This window comes from Brachionichthys hirsutus, chromosome 7 (genome assembly GCF_040956055.1).
Source record: "Brachionichthys hirsutus isolate HB-005 chromosome 7, CSIRO-AGI_Bhir_v1, whole genome shotgun sequence".
Classification (NCBI taxonomy): domain Eukaryota; kingdom Metazoa; phylum Chordata; class Actinopteri; order Lophiiformes; family Brachionichthyidae; genus Brachionichthys; species Brachionichthys hirsutus.
In genome coordinates, this window is record NC_090903.1 from 8,607,641 (window position 1) to 8,626,417 (window position 18,777).

Genomic DNA, 18,777 nt, shown 5'->3' on the forward strand with positions numbered 1-18,777 from the left:
CCCCACGGCATCTCTGATTGGTTAATCGGGTTGGTTAACTTTAGTCATTTGGGGCGATGATTGGTTAGAGTTCAGGGTAACGCAATCAAAGTCAGAGCAGGACGTTTCGTGGCGTCGCCATAGTAGAATTTGTCAATTAGCCCGCTGACGTAGTAAACGTAGTTATTCAAGAAAAACATGGTCAGTACCTTCTCCTTGGGAGTGACCAGGTTGGATAGGATTATAAATGAGACAATAAGAGGGACAGTGAAGGAAGGTTAGACGTTTTGGAGACAAGGTCAGAGAGGCCAGATGGTTTGGACATGTCCAGAGGAGAGACCGGGACTATATCAGTAGGAGGACCATATATGGTCGTTTGTCTTCCATATTTCCTACGGGCCACTCAAAAAGTGGAGAAATTGTAACATTAATTATTTATTCATTTATTTTATTAAGCAGGAATTTATGTTTCCGCGCAAAGATTACTATACAATTAAATAATGCCGCTTTGACTTCAACACCCATAATTCTAAGTCAACGGCAAGCCAAAGGGTCCAATCGTAGAAGGCGCATCTTGTGCACGTTGTTGGTGCAGCGAGCCGTTTGCGTGCGTAGGTAGCCTGCCGCTGGTGTCTTGCTTGAGGAATCCGCTCTTGCATTCGCCTTAGCAGTGAGCCGTGAACCGTACGCTACCCGGAGACATGGCGGAGCAGGTGGCTGCCGTGTGTGAGCAGCTTGTGAAGGCTGTGAATGTCACGATGGATGCAGGCACAAGCCAAATATACCGACTGGAGGCCTTAAAGGTAGCGTCGTGATGCTAGCTGCCAGCTAGCTGCTAGTTAGCGGCTAGTTAGCTGAGCTTGTCATTCGTAGGGGCTGCTGTGAAAGTAAAACCAAAGCTCTTACGCAGCCTAATAGAATACAGAGCTAACCGCATTAGCCTTTCTCTCATGCTAGATAGACGTAGCTCCGTTATTTAAATGTAATTTACTGTGAGAGCTAGCTTCGATTGTCACTTCACCGCCATGTTAATTCAGTCAAACATTCGTAGGTTAGCTTTAGCCTCCAAAGCAATTATAATGGTGCAGCTATCTTCTGCTGTTGACACCTAACGCACACGGTGTCAGAAAGCATTAACAACACGTTTGTTTACACACACAGACGTTTTGTTTTTAGTTGTTTAAATACGTTGCGTTGTATTTTCACGACAGTTTTTCGAAGAGTTTAAAGAGGCCAGCACTCTCTGTGTCCCATGCGGCTTGCAATTAGCCGACAAAGCTCAGCCAGCTGTGGTGAGACACTTTGGTTTGCAAATCCTGGAGCACGTCATCAAGTGAGTGTAAACGCAAAGGGTCGCACATGCTGGCATGATCTCAAGGAGCATGTTTGTAAGGTGGTTTCTCTTTCTCGTAGGTTCCGATGGAACAACATGCAACAACGAGAGAAGGTCCAGCTGAAGGAGTGTGCCATGCAGCTGCTATTAGATGTAAGTGTGAGAGCAATAGCATTTAAGATGCATAAAATGACAATTTAACACCCATAATGTAAGGTTAATTGGCAAAAGGTGCAAATTATCTGATCATTGCAAGAACAATTTAGATCAATTCACAAATATTGTTACAGAATGCAACTTTAACTGACTCCAGTTTTGAAAATGATTCAACTTGTGACTCGCACTTTGTGTTGCGCCCATTTGCTGCTAGGACCTGCTCAATCTGATGGCTGATTTTTGTCTTCTTTTTTTCAGGGTACTCTTCCCATCCTCGAGGAAGAAAGCCACATCAAAGACGTTCTGTCTCGAATCACGGTGGAAATGATAAAGAGAGAATGGCCTCAGCATTGGCCAGATATGCTGAAAGAGATGGAGGCTCTCACTAGCCGAGGGGTGAGCGCTTTACACAGTTCACGGGGCTTGGTGACGATATTTAAAATCAGGTTCACACTTATTTCCAGCTTGCAGTTAATGCAAGTATAATTTGTTCTAATGAAAGAGGTCATGTGTTTATAAAAGGATTTGAGAAAATGCATGCAAAATAACTCTGACTACTTATTAGGAATGAGAACACTGGTCAGTGACGGCGTTAAAATCTAGCAGCATCAAATAAGTTTAAGTCAAGAGGTTATACATGTTTTAATACCTTTTTGTGTGATCTGTCAGCCAGCATGGTGTTTAAATATATATAAACTTTATTACAGGCTCTAGACCCAATAGTAAAAACATACAACGCAAAAGCACAGCAAAACATCATCTTATTCAGGAGAGTCTTAACAGACACCAATACCAATGTTTCCATAGATATGATTGATATCTGACCGAGCTGCACCTGGGATTTGTGAGCATCAATATGATACTGTTTCGGGACTCATCAAGTCGGGACATGAACTTAAACATCAGGTTCCTCGAGAGGGCCTGTAGAGTGCTTGGTCCTGAGTCACGAGAGCTTTCTAGCACTGCTGCTCCTGGGCTTTTTCAGCAGTATCCTCAGGCAGTCATTCTAAGCTACCTGAGGTTTGCGCAGGGTCTCCTTCTTGTAGCGGACCCATAATGGGGCCGCGTACGTAGGCGTGCAGTAAGCCCGAAACAAGCTCACTTTCACGTCATCAGAACAATAATGACATTTACGGACTAGCATGTTTGCTTGGACATACAACATCCGTGTCTGCCTATACATGTCAGCATCGTCTTCCATCTTGTCTGTTATGATGTGCCCAAGGTATTTCACACAGTTAGCTACACAGAGGGATTGCCCCGACAGGTAAAATATTGGAAAATAGCTTTATGGAGTGAAGAAACTTGCCACTAAGGACCAGCAAACGTAGTTTTCCCAGTACTTGATCGTGCCATAATTCAGTTTCTATGAACGTTAACAAAATATTTTGCTCTTTTTAATTGAACAGTTCAAACTCTCTGCTTTGGCTTTTCAGGACTTTCCCTGGAAAGCGTGAGAGAAAGTGAATAAAGGTCCAGCTAAATGTCTTTTGTGCCTTTTTGAACAGGCGGCGCAGACGGAGCTGGTGATGTTGATCCTGTTGAGGCTGGCGGAGGACGTGATCACCTTCCAGACGCTGCCAATCCAGCGGCGCAGAGACATCCAACAAACGCTCACTCAAAACATGGACAGCCTCTTCACTTTCATGATGGCCATTCTGCACATTAACGTCGAGGACTACCGTAAACTGGTCCGTGCGGGCTTAATTTGGTTGTGTAGGAAATGTAGCATCGCTGTTACTTTGCTTTTAGTATTATGATGGTTTCCAACTCTTGCTGCACCATTGTTCATATTTCTCACATGAAAACTTAAATGAAGTGATAAGATTTTATTTTTTTTCTTCTCCAAATTCCAGAAAGGGTCATTCGGACATGAACTGCAGGTGAGGAAACTTCGCCACATATCTGTACCTAATCAATTACCGATGATCATGATTAGCTGTGTGTTACTTTCTTCTTCTCTTTCCCCCCCCCCCCCCCTTAATGCCCTTTTTTTTCTCGCACATTTAGGCCAGAGGTCACTGTCGAGTCGCTGTCGTTACCCTGAATACGCTTGCGGGCTACATCGATTGGGTGTCTCTGGTGCACATTACCTCCAGAAACTGTCATCTTCTGGAGAAGCTGTGCTTGCTGCTGAGCGAACCGGAGCTGCAGCTGGAGGCGGCAGAGTGTCTGCTCATCGCCATCAGCCGCAAAGTGAGTCGCGGGGAGCGCGTGTCGAAATACCGCACGGGCATAGCTGTTGGCTAAAGAGATGACTGTCCTGCTGCAGGGCAGGCTGGAGGACAGGAAGCCCTTCATGCTGCTGTTTGACGACGTGGCCATTCACTACATCCTGTCTGCGGCGCAGTGAGTTCGGCGGTTTCTGTCCATCGTCCCTCTTCAAAGACTTTGTTTGGCCGCTGCCTCTCACGGTCGTGGTCTATTTGGTTACAGGTCAGCAGATGGACTGGCGATATGTAGGAAATCGTCCGAGTCCCTGTGAGTGATTTGTCTCATCTGCATAACGAGGATCTCCGACAGTTGTCAGCGGACACGTTTTATTCTTCTGGTTTTGACTTCACCGCCTGTTCTTGCTGTAAACTGTGCATTTCAGAGCGGTGGAGGTGGTGGAGCGGCGGTACGTCTTCCTGAAGAGGCTGTGTCAGGTCCTGTGTGCGCTGGGGAGCCAGCTCTGCACTCTAGTGGTGAGTTTGCCTCGGTGCTGCCTCACAGGGTGTCACGTCACATGCCGGCCGTGTTCAGAAAGGGTCGTGTTCTTCCCACAGGGTTCTGAAGTCGAGGCTGAAATACCTGTAAATCTCAACAAGTACGTTGAGGCCTTGTTAGCCTTCACCACACATTCCAGTCAGGTGAGGGTGTGTGTGTGTGTGTGTGTGTGTGTGTTTGTGTGTGTGTTGTATCTTCCATGTAAAGGAAAGCCGCTTTCGTATATTTTGTGAATCAAAAATGGGTTTCCATAAATGTTCCTGTATAAATTTGAATGGAATGAGGCCTGTGTCAGAAACCACCCAGCGATTTGTAACTGAGCAGCACCTTCCGCCGTTAAAAACTCGTATACCATTTTCTATTTTCGTGTATTGAAGTCGACGCCGAGTCGTGAAGTCTCCCTTTCTTTACGTTGCAGTTTCTGAAGGCGTCCACTCTGGCTACTTGGGCATTTTTGTTCAGGCATGAGACTCTGTCGAAGGAAGCAGTTGTTGTGGAGATGGCCGTGAAATACCTCAGAGCGTGTATGACCAACCTGGTCAAAGTAAGACGGCATCGTCCGCGCCGCCTTTCTTAAGGCTCATGGCTGCCAGACGGGGTGTGGGTGAAGTTTCTTTCTCTTTCTCTCCAGACCGGATTCCCGTCGAGACATGACAACCCCAGCTGCGAGTACTCTCGTGTGGACTTTGACAGCGATGACGACTTCAATTCCTTCTTTAATTGTCAGTGTTATGGATTCAAGCTCGCTTCCCTTGAGATCAGTTCTCTTTATAAAAATTTTTTTCACGGCGTTGTGTTCTTGCTTGACAGCTTTCCGGGCGCAGCAGGGAGACACGTTGAGGTGCGCATGTCGCGTTGTCCCTCTGGAGGCTTTCCAGATTGCAGCCGAGTGTTTGGAGTATCAAATCGCCAGCCCTATCGATACTGGGAGTACTACATGTAAGTGTTTGTCCTCGGTCTTTAGCGGTGAGCGATGTTCGGTTTCCTGCTGGGGAGGATTTTATCACACGTGGCAATTTTCTTCTGATCAGGGGATTTCCACTGATTCGAAATCACATTGATCAATTATGTGAATCATCTACTCTACACTAAATCCGTGGAGAAAATTTTAGCGGTGGTTTTGGTGCCTTATTTGTATGGTTATCAAGAATTATCTTGCGCAACTAAATTTTACAATGTATTTTCCACGAACTTTTAGTGCATTTGTTAACAGATTGCCGATTGGTTGAATATGAAACAATTTAGACCAATCAGAATGCTCGTAGCATTTCACTTCACAAATTCACGGCTAAAGCACACCAGAAAGGATAAAAGAAGAAGGTGTCTTCAGACTCGCCTCGACACTATCTAAAGGGACTTGGTGATGATGACGATGATGCATTTGCTAGTGAGGTGAAGAGATCTCACCGTTTTTGGAGTGGACACTCCAGTTTCAGTGAATGAGGTTTAGTTCCATTTTGGGCCTCTCCTCCCCAGCTTGAGAGAGAGATGGTGGGCGAGTCGGCTAGTTGGTGACTGATGTGCGGGAGTGGCGTCAAAAGGAAGCTGCAACAAGACAAATAAATATCTTGTCTGAGTTGAGACTGAATAGAGCAACACTTACGATCCCAGATGAAAAAGTTATTTGTTGTATTAATATTTTGAAGTTAAATGATTTTTTCTGCCTTTAATGATGTTAACCTCTCTCTCTCTCTCTCTCTCTGTGCCACACTGGCTAAAGCTGCTGAGGGCCTGTGCTCTTTCCTGTCCCCGTCAGTGGTCCAGTGGGACGCAGTGACCGTCTTCATGGAGTGTGTGGTCGCACAGATCTTTAAAAATGTGGCGGAGGAGGTAACGAGAGCAAAGACAAGGAGCCCTGTAATGTTGTCTGATCAGTGACGTGAAGGGTTGCCCTCTTTGTGTGTTGTTTCGGCCTCTCGCTCTGCAGGCGTTGCCCATACATCAGGGCATGGAGCTGCTGGAGGCCTTGCTCAGCTACAACACCCGAGACCCGCTCATCCTGACCTGTGTGCTCACTAACATCTCCGCCCTCTTTCCGTTTGCCATACGAAGGCAACACTTCCTGCCGCAAGTCCTCTACAAGGTCGGATGCGATTCCATTGGTTGCTGCTTGTCATTTATTAGTATTTTTTGTATAACCATAAAGGCATATGGAAATTAATTCCATGAATAGCAGCACTTGGGAGTTTACGTTTAACCGTAAGGTATTCATTCTTTTCTTGTTACAGCTGTTTGAAATCGTCACATTTGAGGTTGGCCCGGTAAACAAGGTGAGCTCACCCCCCCCCCCCCACACACACACACACAATCCCTACTATATTCCTGTACTGATGTTCTCTTCAATTCCAGGCGCCTCGGACCCGAGCTGTGAAGAACATCAGGAGGCACGCCTGTTCTTCCATCATCAAAATTTGCAGGGATTACCCACAATTCATCTCGGTGAATATCTTTGTATCTGTTAAAGTATATAAGTATGACGTGCGTGGTTTGTGTAAAGCCATGCTGCTATAACAGACGGCACCGCTGAAGACACAGAAGTCCATGTTTGACTCCTTTTGGTTCTTGTTTTGCCTCTGCAGCCTTGTTTTGACATGTTTTACGATCACGTGAAGAAGCTGTTCTCCAGCGACGGCGCGCTGACCAACCTGGAGAAGTGTTCGCTGATGGAGGCCCTGGTGCTCATCAGCAACCAGTTCAAAGACTTTGCAAAGCAGAAGGCGTTTCTAGATGAGCTGATGGAGTCGGTGATCACAGAATGGACCTCGGAAGAGATGAAGCGGTGCGTTTTAAACTCTCGCTGTTCCTCGGTCGTTTGTTGCAGCATTGAAATGCATTCTGCACGGTTTGAACTTTGTCTCTTCTTTGTGCCAGCGTCCTTTCGGACCCTGCTGCGTTCCTGTCCTTCGTTGGCGCAGACCAAGTTCTCACAGAGCAAAGCAAAGACGTAGACACAGCGGGCGTGAATAGGGGGAGGGTAAGTGTATCTGTATCTGGGCTATCTGAGGGGATGCTAACAACTTGTAGTCAATGTACGGATGCCTGCTTTAGTTTTGTTCGTATGGAGATTAAAGAGAGATCAAGACCTTGCAAAATGTAATACTCATTAGCCACTGCACTTCAGGTGTCGATACTGAAGGATTTTAAGTTGAAAATATATCATTGAATATGTAACATTTACAAAATATTACCGCGCTCTTCCTCTGAGATGTTCGGTGCCGTCGGTGATTTAACACGGTAGCATTAAACGGTTCTCCTCTTGCTATCTCTAGGTGAGTTTCTGCTTGTATGCCATGATGGGGGTGGTAAAGCGAGCACACTGGCCCGCAGACCTCGAGGAAGCTAAGGCTGGCCATTTCGTGGTAGGCTACGCCCCTTCGGGGGCTCCCATCTACAGAAACCCCTGCACCGCCCACTTCCTGCTTTTTCTACCAAACCTGCTGGCCGTTATGAGGTAGGCTTAACGCCCCTTATCAGTCTCCATGCCGCTTGACTCGCAACACTTGTGTTCAGCTTTAATTCCAGCAATGAGTATTATATTCCCTCCACAAGTGCGTTTGCACATGACGCACGTACGGAACCTTGACTTTTAGGTGTAATTCCGTGTGACTTTCCACTGAGCTGAGATCAGTCTATTGTCTTCTCACTACAGGACCCTCAACAGTCTCTTCACACCAGAGAACCTGGCCCGCCTGAGCGAGACCTTCTCCGCGGCCCATGAGTTGATGGAGGCTGATAAACTCATGTCTCTGGGTAAGAGGTTTCCAAACATGCAGTGGCCTTGTCAGCATCGTGTGAAAGAGACTGCTAGAGCTCCTCTGTGTGCTTTCTCCAGGTCTCTCTCGACATCATCTGGATATCTATGACTCTCCTGTGTGCAGAACCAACCTGGAGCGAATGCAGGGATTTTTCACCTCGCTGTATGATAACTGGTGGGAACTTCGGGGAACTGCGACGCTCCTTTTTATTTTTATCATGCTCCTTGCCCCACATGCTGCTACACACCATCTTGTGATCCTACCTCTCTAGCTTTCATGTCATGGGAAATGCAGGTCCGTCACTGCAACAGGAATTCTACAGCACCGAGAGGTTGGCTGAAGAAATAGCCGGCTCTGCTTTCGCCTCCCTCGACCATGTGCCCGACCACAGACTCCGTCCTATGATTCATATCCTTATTTGCTTTCGGGGGGGGGGGTGGGGGTGGGGGGATGCTGAATGGATCCTTTATTTCTACCCTACATGAAAGAAGGTGTGCCATTGATGCTGCTGAGATTTCCTTAACCAGTGCCTACGATTGCTTCTGAAGCAGCTGGTGCTTTCATGTCCTCCGGAGCATTACGACCGGGTGCTGTGCCCCCTGCTGGACCATCTGTTTGCCTACATGCTGCCGGTCAGGATCGCCACGCATCCTGCTCCATCTGTAATTCACTGCACGATTGCTTTTTTTTTTAGCCTTATTTCTGTTTCATGTTGCAGAGACTCAATGCCAAGTGGCAGGTCATCAGCCAGAGGATGTCTAACAAGTAAGTTGTATTTAATTTCATTGTTAAGTAATGAAGTGACATTTTTAATGATTTAAAAATCTAGACAGTATCTTTCGGTTCTTGTTTTGGCACTTTATGACATGTACACCAGATGTTGTCATTTGCATTACCACTTTATTTGATTAACAGTTTTAAAATAGTAAATCATTTAGCATCATCAACTTCATCACTGTGTTCTGCTCCAGGATGATTGCTCTGTTGTGTCCGAGCTACAGATCAATGTTGGAGAACACACTGTTGATGAAACCACACTGGTCTTACGTTGAGATGCTGCCGCGCATTTGATTTTCTCCAGAAATAATTGTTTTCTTTGAGCTAATTGGATAAAAGTTTGCAGACTCTTTCCTCATTCTCACCTTTTATTCATCTTAAACTGTTGGGACAGCGGTATGTTTTCCACCAAAGCTCAGAGCACCTCTGAGTATATTATATTATATACGTGACTTTGTTGCACATTGAGCATGTGAACTTAAGCTCTTCTCGTGTTTTCAGTGACCAGGAGGAGGAGGAGGTGTGTCAGGGAAGCCAAGTGACACAGGAGATGTTGGAAGAGCAGCTGGTCCGCCTGCTCACCAGGGACGTCCTGGATCTCCTATGTAAATCACGTTTCATCCTCTCAATGATCTGCTCCTATTAGAATATACACATTTGTTTTGCAAAGAAGTGAGATCTGAATTTAATTTAAAAAAATGCACTCCATATGATTGAATAAACTGGAATAAGGGACAGTGAAATAAATGTAAAGCGGTATTGCAGTACTATGCACCACCTACTTTGCATTCGCATTGGTTTATAATGTGCTTATTACCAGCATGAATTTGATTATATTAATGTTAAAGATGTTTTATGATACCAATGTAATGTTCCTTGCGGAGGGAAGTTTCTTTGATTGTCGGTCCTGCTTGCATTCAGTCATGTGGCGAAGTTGTTTTCCTGCCTGCCACCCAAGCTCGGCTGTTTCAGAACACATCCAGATGTCTCAAACAAAAATAAGATGAACCCCTATTTCACGATAAGGACGAGAGCCTGGCCTTACTCTTGCTTCTTTTCTCCTTCTCTTCTAGTTTTAAGCTGTGTTTCCAAAAAAACGTCCGAACCAGCAGCAAATAAGGAGGAAGTAGATGGTACAAAACAATGAATAAATAAGTAGATTGTTGTTGTTGTTGTTCTCAGAAAGCATCTCATCATTTTAAAATGTCCCCGTAGACGGAGACATGATGATGGATGCAGCGCAGACGGCTTCTCCTGCCCAGCCCACGGACGAGCTGACTGAACTGGGAAAATGCCTGATGAAAAAGGAGGTCAGCTTCGCGACGCATTCGCAGGAAGCTTTAGTCACTTAATAAACACATGTCTGCAACAAATGTTCTTGTCTTGAATGTTTGTATTTCCCAGGGCATCTATTTGACCTTATTGGCCCTGTCATTCGGCTCGCTAGAGTGGAAGGACACTACGAACTGTAACCGCACCGCATCGATGATCTGCTGGACCCTGCTGCGACAGGTTGCACACTCAGTAGAAGCTTGGATCTTTATTACTTCATCTTGGATTGTGGATATATCTATCATTGCTGTCTACAATTCCCATTCCCAATAGTCATTGTATGTTTTGGTCTATTTAAGAAGGGATAGAAAGTAATCACCAGATTTACAAATATTCTGCATCACTGGCAACAATTTAAAAAAAAGCGTTTTGCATTTCTGTGTCTAAGTTTTCCTCTCGTATCCTCTGTTTTTCAGGTCAAAGGGGGAAACCTCCTGACTGTGGGAGTCGTGTGGTTCTTCAGCAGTGTTCTTAAGGGCCTTCAAGTTCATGGGCAGCATGAGGTCTGCAACGCCACCCTCTCTCACCTTGCAATGCTGATCTATGACAGCTTGGTAAGACTAATGGCAATTGTCTCAACAGGATCTGCTTTTTTATTTTCTAACTGCAAATAATATTTGCCATTTACTTTTACCTCGGCCGAGGAGGTTGAGTTTTCGCCGGCGTTGGTTTGTCTGTTGCGAAGATGACTCAAAAACGTTCTGGATGGATCTTGAGGAAATTCAGGGAATGTTGGGAATCTTACAAGCAACAGTTGATTACATTTTGGTGATCATCCAGAAGAGATCCTGAATTCTGAATCAGTTTGAAATGTTCGTGAACATTGCAGTCAATGGAGCTTCGGGCTTTGTTCCTCAATTTCTCGCTCGATTATTAACCAATGTTTACGGAATTTGACTCAGTCATGTCGGGTGGGGACCTCAGTCTTGTAAAATATCTTGTAAAATATGCATTCAATTTGCTCACTAAAAATCAGTCATAAAGGGGTCCAATATGAACTATGATGCAAAATGGCTTCTGGATCTGATCCGGAGTGAGGTCTCCTTAGTTTTCTTTTCTCCTTATTGCGGTACAAATGAACAAAACCACACGGTATAATCAGACACGCCTTGTTTGTATTCATCCTAAACAGGGAAATTCCTATTGTAGGTGTAAAAACATCCTTTAATCTCTACCTGTGTGCTTACGCCGGTCTGTCCATCTGTCTTAGCGTCCTCGCTACGTGGAGCTGAGAGCAGTGATGACACAGATCCCAAACATCAATCTGGAAGCTCTGGACCAATATGATCACAGACTCACAGATCCTAATGCCCAGAAGGTCGGAGATAAGAAGAGAAAAGACCAGTTCAAGAGGCTGATTGCTGGAATTGTTGAGGTAATGCCATTTTGACCACTAGGGGACGGTACTTCTCTATTCTAGCTCTCTGAGAGTGGCTCCTCACAAGTGGCCTTAATGCAAGTCATTACTCAGCACTGCAATTCTCACTGTGTTGTATAAATCTTGTGCTAGCTCTACAGGGCCAAACATTCTAATGAAGATTGATCCTGGTGGATCTTCGGATCGCTCTGTTTATGCTCTCCTCTCTCCGTCCCCTGCCAACAGAAAGCTCTGTGCCAGCAGTTCAGGAAGGAGGTGCATATCCGGAATCTTCCATCTCTCTTCAAAAAGCCGAAGCCAGACAAGGATGTACTGAACAGTGAAGAGTCGGGCCTGGCAACTCTCTTCTCCCCAGAGAGTAAAACCCCGTAGGAGAGAAATAAAATGTTTTTAATGGATTTCATACCGACTGAAGACAGAGTTGTGTGCACAAACAAAGTGTTTCCCTCATCATCGTCATCACCACCACCCAGCTGGGAGGCTTTATTTAACCAAAAATACCTTCAAAGAGAACGAGTGGCTAATTTTACTTTGAGACTTTTCATTTTATTGGACAAACTGTGGCCCAGCATCTTGCACACTAAGAATGTCATAAAGCGCTGGAACTGTGGGAGCAGCACAGAAATGACCATTTTACTACATTGAAAGCAGGAAGCCAGTAACACCCAGTACCCATCGGAGGCACTGAAAACACGTTTCTTATTTTAGTTTTGTGTTGGTAGAAATGTTCTGTGACCCACCACTGTTATATTCGCTGTAAAAAAAAACAAAAAAGAAGCTGAGGGCACACATCACTCTATTTTAATTTGTGTTGACTGGACAAGCTTGATTGCATTGTCTGATCCTTTGGGGGGTGAACGTGCCCTAAGAAGCAGCAGTGGCGGCGTCGTGTTTTTGTGAATGGTAATTGTGATTTAGCCCGATTTACGTGACCCAAGTACTGAATGGTTAATTTACTGCAGAGCACGTGATATTTATGCCACCACCTTTGTGCCGAAAACACTCGCGGTACTTGTTTGAACATGTCATCAGATGACTGTCAGAGAAGCAAGTTTCCTGAGGACTAAAGGTGCGTTCAACAACTAAAGTGTAGCTGAAACCAAGTCTTTGTTTCGTAGCTGTCGGTGATGCTGTTTTTGTGTGCGTTTGTTTTGGTATTCCCAGCCAGGAGGAAGAGATAAACCAGCACTACATTCCTTAGTTGTTTATGGGATGGTTTAATTAGGATTATTTGGATGTATTTTATGCGAATGCAGCCGTCATGGTAGATGATGAGGGTTCTGTTTTTTTTTTTCTTCCATTTTTGTTGTGTACCGGTAGGTTCAGACCAAAATAGATGGTTTTGACTTGTAGTAAACCAATTAATTTTTATTTGATGTGTTTAAGTGGATCTCTTAAATGCTGGTTTGGATGACATACTTGCATAAGAATCAAAACAGTTCTTAAACTTCATTTCTCTCAATGAATTAATTTTTCTGTCAGATGTTAAAATTTGACAATTAAATGCCAGTTTGAACACTAAATGTTCTGTCCTGATGAGGAAATAAGCTTTTTTTTTATTACGTGTGGTTTCTATTTTTGTCAATAAAAAGAAATGGTCATGATTTTCATTGCAATTTGCTAAAAATTAATCATTGAATCATTGAATTGTAAACAGTTTAATAATTTTCATTGTTACATACAGACATACGTTTTTATCTAACTTGATACATACATTGATGTTTGCTTATAAACAAATAGAAAACTTGTTAAATGAAAACAGGGATATCGTCGCAGACAAAAGGTTGGATGAAACCTTGGAGAAAAACATCTTGGAGAAAAAAAGCTGTTTATGTATTAAAACTATGTAAACTCAGAGTTATGCTCAAAATGAAGATCTGATCTTCAGGCCAAGTGCTTTTCAATGTTTGTCTTCACTATGACTCTTCGAAATTGAGTTAAAGATGTTCCTCATCATTTTTATGCAACACATTAAGTAATTAAGAATATTACATGAAGATATGTTTTTTTTGTTGAGATTTACAAATCAGCATTTGTGCAGTTATAACAGGTTAGTGTTTCAATAAAGTGAAATTACACTTGGATTATACATGCTTCTAAAACTGATTGTTTAGGCATGTAAAGAATTGGAACAGTTTGGATTTTCAATGCTAGATGTTGAAAAATCTCTGCTGATCAGTGGAAGAAAAATATTCATCCTTGATTGTGCATCAAATAATGCACAAATTGTTGTCATAAAATTTGGGGTGAACAATGAGCTAAAAAAAACATACCGGTAGTTCAATCAATCAGCAGAAAGACTATAATTCTGTCTCAACCAAAATGTGGTCATATATTTTATTATGTATAATTTTTGTTCATGGAGCCCGAGTAAGGTCACGTTAGACATAAGAATGAGACGAGTGGATGATTAGTGTCACGAAGATGAGATCTCTCAAGGGAAGTCACGAATGAATTTTAATATGGATTCAAAGAAAAAAGTAGAATATTGAGGTAATTTGTAAGGGGAATGCTTAGAGAATAAGATGTGTAATTATTAATAATAATAATGCTTGATTTTATATAGCGCTTTTCTAGGAACCCAAAGACACTTCACATTGTGCATTATTCATTCACACCATAATTGTCTTGATCTGTAAATTATTTTCAAAATGCTTGGTCAGCTTTATATTTTATTCTTGTCATCTTGTTCCAGGCTCCTCTGATCAATTTAATTTTCTTAAGTTTTCTTTTTACAGTTGCATTTATCCTCTATTTGGGATGATTCAGCTTTTTTTTTTTTTTTAACAAACTCCTGTAAAAGTCTTTAAATTGGTAAATATTTTGTAATAATAAATACATAATGTCTACTGGTATATTTTGCCACAACAAATTCACATATAACAGCCACATATAACATTAATATTAATGTAATATCAAGGTGCGAATCGACGCCATAAGAACAGAAAACATTGACAGGCTGACATTGATGTGAGGTAAACAACACAATAAAACTGATGGTTTCAGATCTGACGTGAATTGTCAAACACTGATCACCAACATCGGCGGCGGCGCCCCAAATCGAGTCACGTGTTAATCAACCGATGGGAAACAGGTGTGCGTTTGTCGCAAGTCCGTAACCTTTCTATGAACCCCAGAGAATCAGACCCGTTAAACGCCGTAAGAATAACGTTTTGGTTTTATGTTTGTCTGGTCACGTTATCGCCCGAAACAGTTAAGCGAGTGGTGAGTGACAACCAGCCCGACCTCCCGGTAAACAGCCGCGGAGTTACAGGTAAAATGAAAATAATGACAAAATACCAATAATGTATCTGCCATGTTTTAAATGGGCGTCCAGCTCCGGGTTAGGGATGAATCAGACGAGGTGGCAGCCAACGAAGGTTGTGCTCTGTGGGCTTCCGTACACCACGAATCTTGTGGGTTAAAGATACACCAATAATTAATAATTAAAAAAACAAAATCAGTAATTTAGGAAATCGAAAGCACAATTTTTGTTGAAACAAAAAGTACCGGTGGATAAAATAAAATAAACACTTTGTTTTGTAACTATTAAACGTAAAACGTTTACAATGAAAAGTAAAATAATTTAATTTGCTAAAATGAGAGTTCCCTCCCTCAGTCAGGGGCATGCTGTGCAATTAGAATTAAGGACCATGTTATCGTGGGATTAAACGGAATAAAATATTTAAAACCGCCTTTATTCTAACCTTTGTGTACCTCATTTTGGTGAATATTCCTCTTCGCAGTCGCTCCAAGCGTGAATCGACTACCAAAGGTTGTCATTGGTTGCTCTCAGGTGTGTGTGCGTCACTGCGGAAGGAAAGGTGAGCTTTCTGCCATTTTGCCTGAGTCATGGTGTTCCACTTTCTGTTGCTGGACCTCCTCCGCCACAGAAATCCTTTAGGAAAACATGACCAAGCTCTAATGAATTGTTGCTACTGACCTTCTAATTTCTGCTCTTGATGCTGACGAGTAAATATGCTATTTTTCCCGATCGCAGTGTTTGCTTGTATTACATACATTTTAAAGTTGGTGCAAAATGATACGATCTACGCTGCGTTTACATCCCAGTGATTCCCCCCAGACAAGCCACTTGTAACCGAGTTGAATAAACTTTGTGACCTGCCCTCACTCTGCATTGTAGGGTGCAAAATGGCACAATACTTCAAGTGAGTGACCGGGGCAGCTTTACTGTGTGTGTTCTGGCAGCTGTATGGCTCTGCTTGCGTGTCACTCGGTCAGACACACGGCTGCTAAACTGAGACGAGGTTACACCTCTCCACACTACAATCTGCAATCTGTATGGAGGATTACAGGCATTTTCAGATTACTGCTCAGCAAGGCTGACCTGTCTGCTGCTCTAACCCCTTTGTTTGTTTTTTTAGTGGTGGAAAGGACATTATTACTCATAATGTACAGATAAGCACAGATGTAGATGTCTGATCTGGGCTCCTTTTTTTTGTACGTAACACTTCCAAAATATATAAACTGGGGATAGGATCAGATAATTGATCAATATCAAAGTTATTTAAATAGCACACTGAACAATATGCATGCTGCATGTTCAAAGTGCTTTACAAACGTCGGGTGAAATGCATTGACGAACGGAAACACACAATTTAAGACCAAAATGAAAAAAATAAGTGATTATTTAAAACAAAACGTGAAACGAACAAAAAGAGATTGCAAATAAGTGATTTCTATCATTAAAATCTAAGTAAACAAATAATAATAGAGTATATAATTATGAAATCCGGACGATGTCGAAGTGGAGAGTGTTATGATGATCTATCTGTTTAGTAATGAAGTCGTGAAAGACCTTTGGAGATATTGTCAAAATCATAAAATCCTAATTTCTTTTGGATATATATGAACTTTAAATTAAAATGAAATCACACCTAATTTTCTTTGCCTTCAGTGATGTGTGATGGTGATTTATCTTAAAGGCCTTTGAACCGGTGATTACATTTAAATTCAATTTAAACGTGACTTAAAATGCGTCTCATTGTCCTTTTAACATGAAAATGATGGTTTTGGGCATGAGGGGGTTCTACCAGTTTGGATCTGCTGACTGTAAACAGACATGATTAAGCGTTTCACGCGCATGCACGCTGATCCAGCCCAGAATGGCTCTAATCATGGATGTCTTAATCAAACTGAGCATAACATACAGAATTGGCTGGCACCATGGAGTATGGTAGCGGGGGCTGCGAATGTGGGGGAAGGGGGGGTGTTCCTTGTGGGGTGACTATCATGGAAGTGCCAGTATGCCCTGTCCATCTGTCACTGCACTCGCCCACCCACCCACTGACACACTAACAGGTGTGTGCATGCAGATATATATGTGTGTGTGTTTTCTGTGCATGCTCTCAAGTTCTCCACCCAGCACTCTGGCCCTTCCCCTGTCCACTCTCCGCCTGGGCAGCAGATGGTGAAGGGTAAGGCTTGAAGCCCCCCCCGTCCCCCCCCCGTCCCCCGTCCAAGCCACCAGCCCAAGCCACCAGCCCAACAGCCCCTATTTCTCCCTACAAACCCCACTCCACTCGTCTTTGTGTTGTTGAAGAGCCTCAGTGTTGAAAGGCGAGCCCCAGCTTGTCTCACTAACCCCCCCCCCCCCCCCCCCCCCCCCCCTACAAATCCTTGGCCGGCTGCCATTGGCAGGACTCAGTCAGGTGTCCTAATGCTTCAGTTAGGGGAGGAAACGCTGGTTAATCTGCCCATCGCGTGCCACCAGCCATGGCCTGGCCTCTTTGTGTCTGGCACCCCTCTGATCAGTCCCTCCACCCCTTCATCTGGCTTCTCCTCCATCCCAGTTTTCATCCTTTCTTCAACCTCACCCCTTCTTTCTCCAGGGATGTGTTTTAACTGCATTCCTCATTTTGCGCAGTCGTCACACATCATCGATGATGGGTCTCAGTTTACTTCCATTCATTAACCCATAATGTTTTTTGTGCTGACTCACTTTTTGGCCTCGAGTAAACCCTTAAATGAGATGTACGGGGGGGGGGGGGGGGAACCACTACGTTTGTAAATGCTCATCTACAGTATGGCGTCCGGGTTTGAGAGCATCCTGACTCGAGATCGTAATTCAGCTTTGCTTTTTACTCCCCCTTTTGTGAATCCCATTTTACGGCGCGTCATAGTGAAATGATGGTTGTACGGGATTCCTCTAAAGGAATACATGAAGCGACTATTTAGTACCAAATTGAATGAATCAGTTTACTCTAACAACAAATTGATTAAATTCTTAGATAAGATTAGTCTAAAATGCACAATTCTAATACAGCATCCTTTATGTTGCTTTTTTAAAATTGTCGCATTTCAGTTTTCCATATTCTTTCACGCGTCACCACTTCGGCTGTCGCCCATCTCGTTACGTACAGGCGATATCTGGAGGTGAGCTGGTCTGATTAGGACGAATGATGCTGCGCTGCTGCTTTGCAGGAGTAGATACGCCACCGCTGTGTAACCAGGGAGGGTCATTACCATTTGGCCCCTGCTGACCTTGGTTTTGATTGACCCTGGGCTTTGGTCACTGCTTCACAACACAGGCAGGACTATAAGGTCAGAGTTCAAAGTATCCTCAGCTGTGCTGTCATGGAAACGGCAGCTGTAGCTCTTCTGATGGCCAGCTTTAATATAAGGATGGCAATTAATTTAAAGCCATGGTTTATTTTCTCTCACCTTTCACCATGGATAAGTCTTTAGCCAGACGGACTGTGGTGGCTGCTGCTGTGTCGATGCTTCGGAGTGTATTGTCCTTTACTGTTGTGAACTGCTTGCTGCATTTTACATATTCATCTTTAAAAATAAAAATCGGTTTATTTTTAAATACTATGATTCTGTCTGGTGCAGTATGAGCAGAAAAGTATTGATCTTCCTCCTTCAGCGCTGTGACCGAAGCTTCAGAATCCACCATTGTGGTCAATCGAAATGCGCCCGTGGTTTGTTTTTCCACTTCCTGTTTGTGACCAATGTGAAGCTTTTCCTTGCTATCGCTGCTGGGGGAGGGGGGTGGGGGTTGGAGGGAATCAATACTTTCAATGTAACGTGTGGCCAATAGAACAAGAGAATGATTTATGTAGGGATGACTACTCTCCAAATCAGAGGGGATACGTGTTTGGTGACTGAATCTGCGGCGGGGAGGCGGAGGAGGGGGGGGGGGGGGGCACAGCAACACCAGAGTAAGAGTAAGAAGAAGCACGTTAAAGTGTGCTTCTCTGCTGTTGCTCGTGGCCTCACTTCTGTCTCTGTTCTCATCTCTCAAACGCACAACGCTTCCCGACTGTCCTGCTTAATCCGGACACGGACTGAGCACGCACAGAGCACACATACACACCCCATGAGTTCAGCAGGCT

The 18,777-nt window shown here is 43.8% G+C and overlaps 1 protein-coding gene across 1 annotated transcript; it reads left to right on the top strand.

Moving 5' to 3' along the window:
* The first annotated feature begins 680 nt into the window (after positions 1 to 680).
* LOC137895609 (exportin-5) lies at positions 681 to 14,207 on the top strand. The gene is made up of 33 exons (XM_068741098.1): positions 681 to 782; positions 1,191 to 1,312; positions 1,393 to 1,465; positions 1,727 to 1,864; positions 2,977 to 3,159; positions 3,325 to 3,351; positions 3,479 to 3,664; positions 3,741 to 3,817; positions 3,905 to 3,949; positions 4,065 to 4,155; positions 4,237 to 4,320; positions 4,596 to 4,721; positions 4,809 to 4,899; positions 4,988 to 5,122; positions 5,898 to 6,007; positions 6,105 to 6,260; positions 6,406 to 6,447; positions 6,527 to 6,616; positions 6,757 to 6,956; positions 7,049 to 7,151; positions 7,447 to 7,628; positions 7,827 to 7,927; positions 8,010 to 8,106; positions 8,204 to 8,340; positions 8,467 to 8,564; positions 8,651 to 8,697; positions 9,211 to 9,314; positions 9,783 to 9,842; positions 9,925 to 10,019; positions 10,114 to 10,221; positions 10,458 to 10,595; positions 11,252 to 11,416; positions 11,645 to 14,207. Exons 1-33 carry the CDS (start codon positions 681 to 683, stop codon positions 11,789 to 11,791), a joined length of 3,660 nt encoding a protein of 1,219 aa, XP_068597199.1. The 3' UTR covers positions 11,792 to 14,207.
* The last annotated feature ends 4,570 nt before the right edge of the window (positions 14,208 to 18,777 follow it).

Excerpts from the sequence above, each read along its gene's own strand:
- LOC137895609 (XM_068741098.1), top strand. The coding sequence starts at position 681 with ATGGCGGAGCAGGTGGCTGCCGTGTGTGAGCAGCTTGTGAAGGCTGTG. Across the intron at positions 6,957-7,048 it reads ACCTCGGAAGAGATGAAGCG|CGTCCTTTCGGACCCTGCTG; the intron begins GTGCGTTTTAAA and ends TCTTTGTGCCAG. Across the intron at positions 7,928-8,009 it reads TGATAAACTCATGTCTCTGG|GTCTCTCTCGACATCATCTG; the intron begins GTAAGAGGTTTC and ends TGCTTTCTCCAG.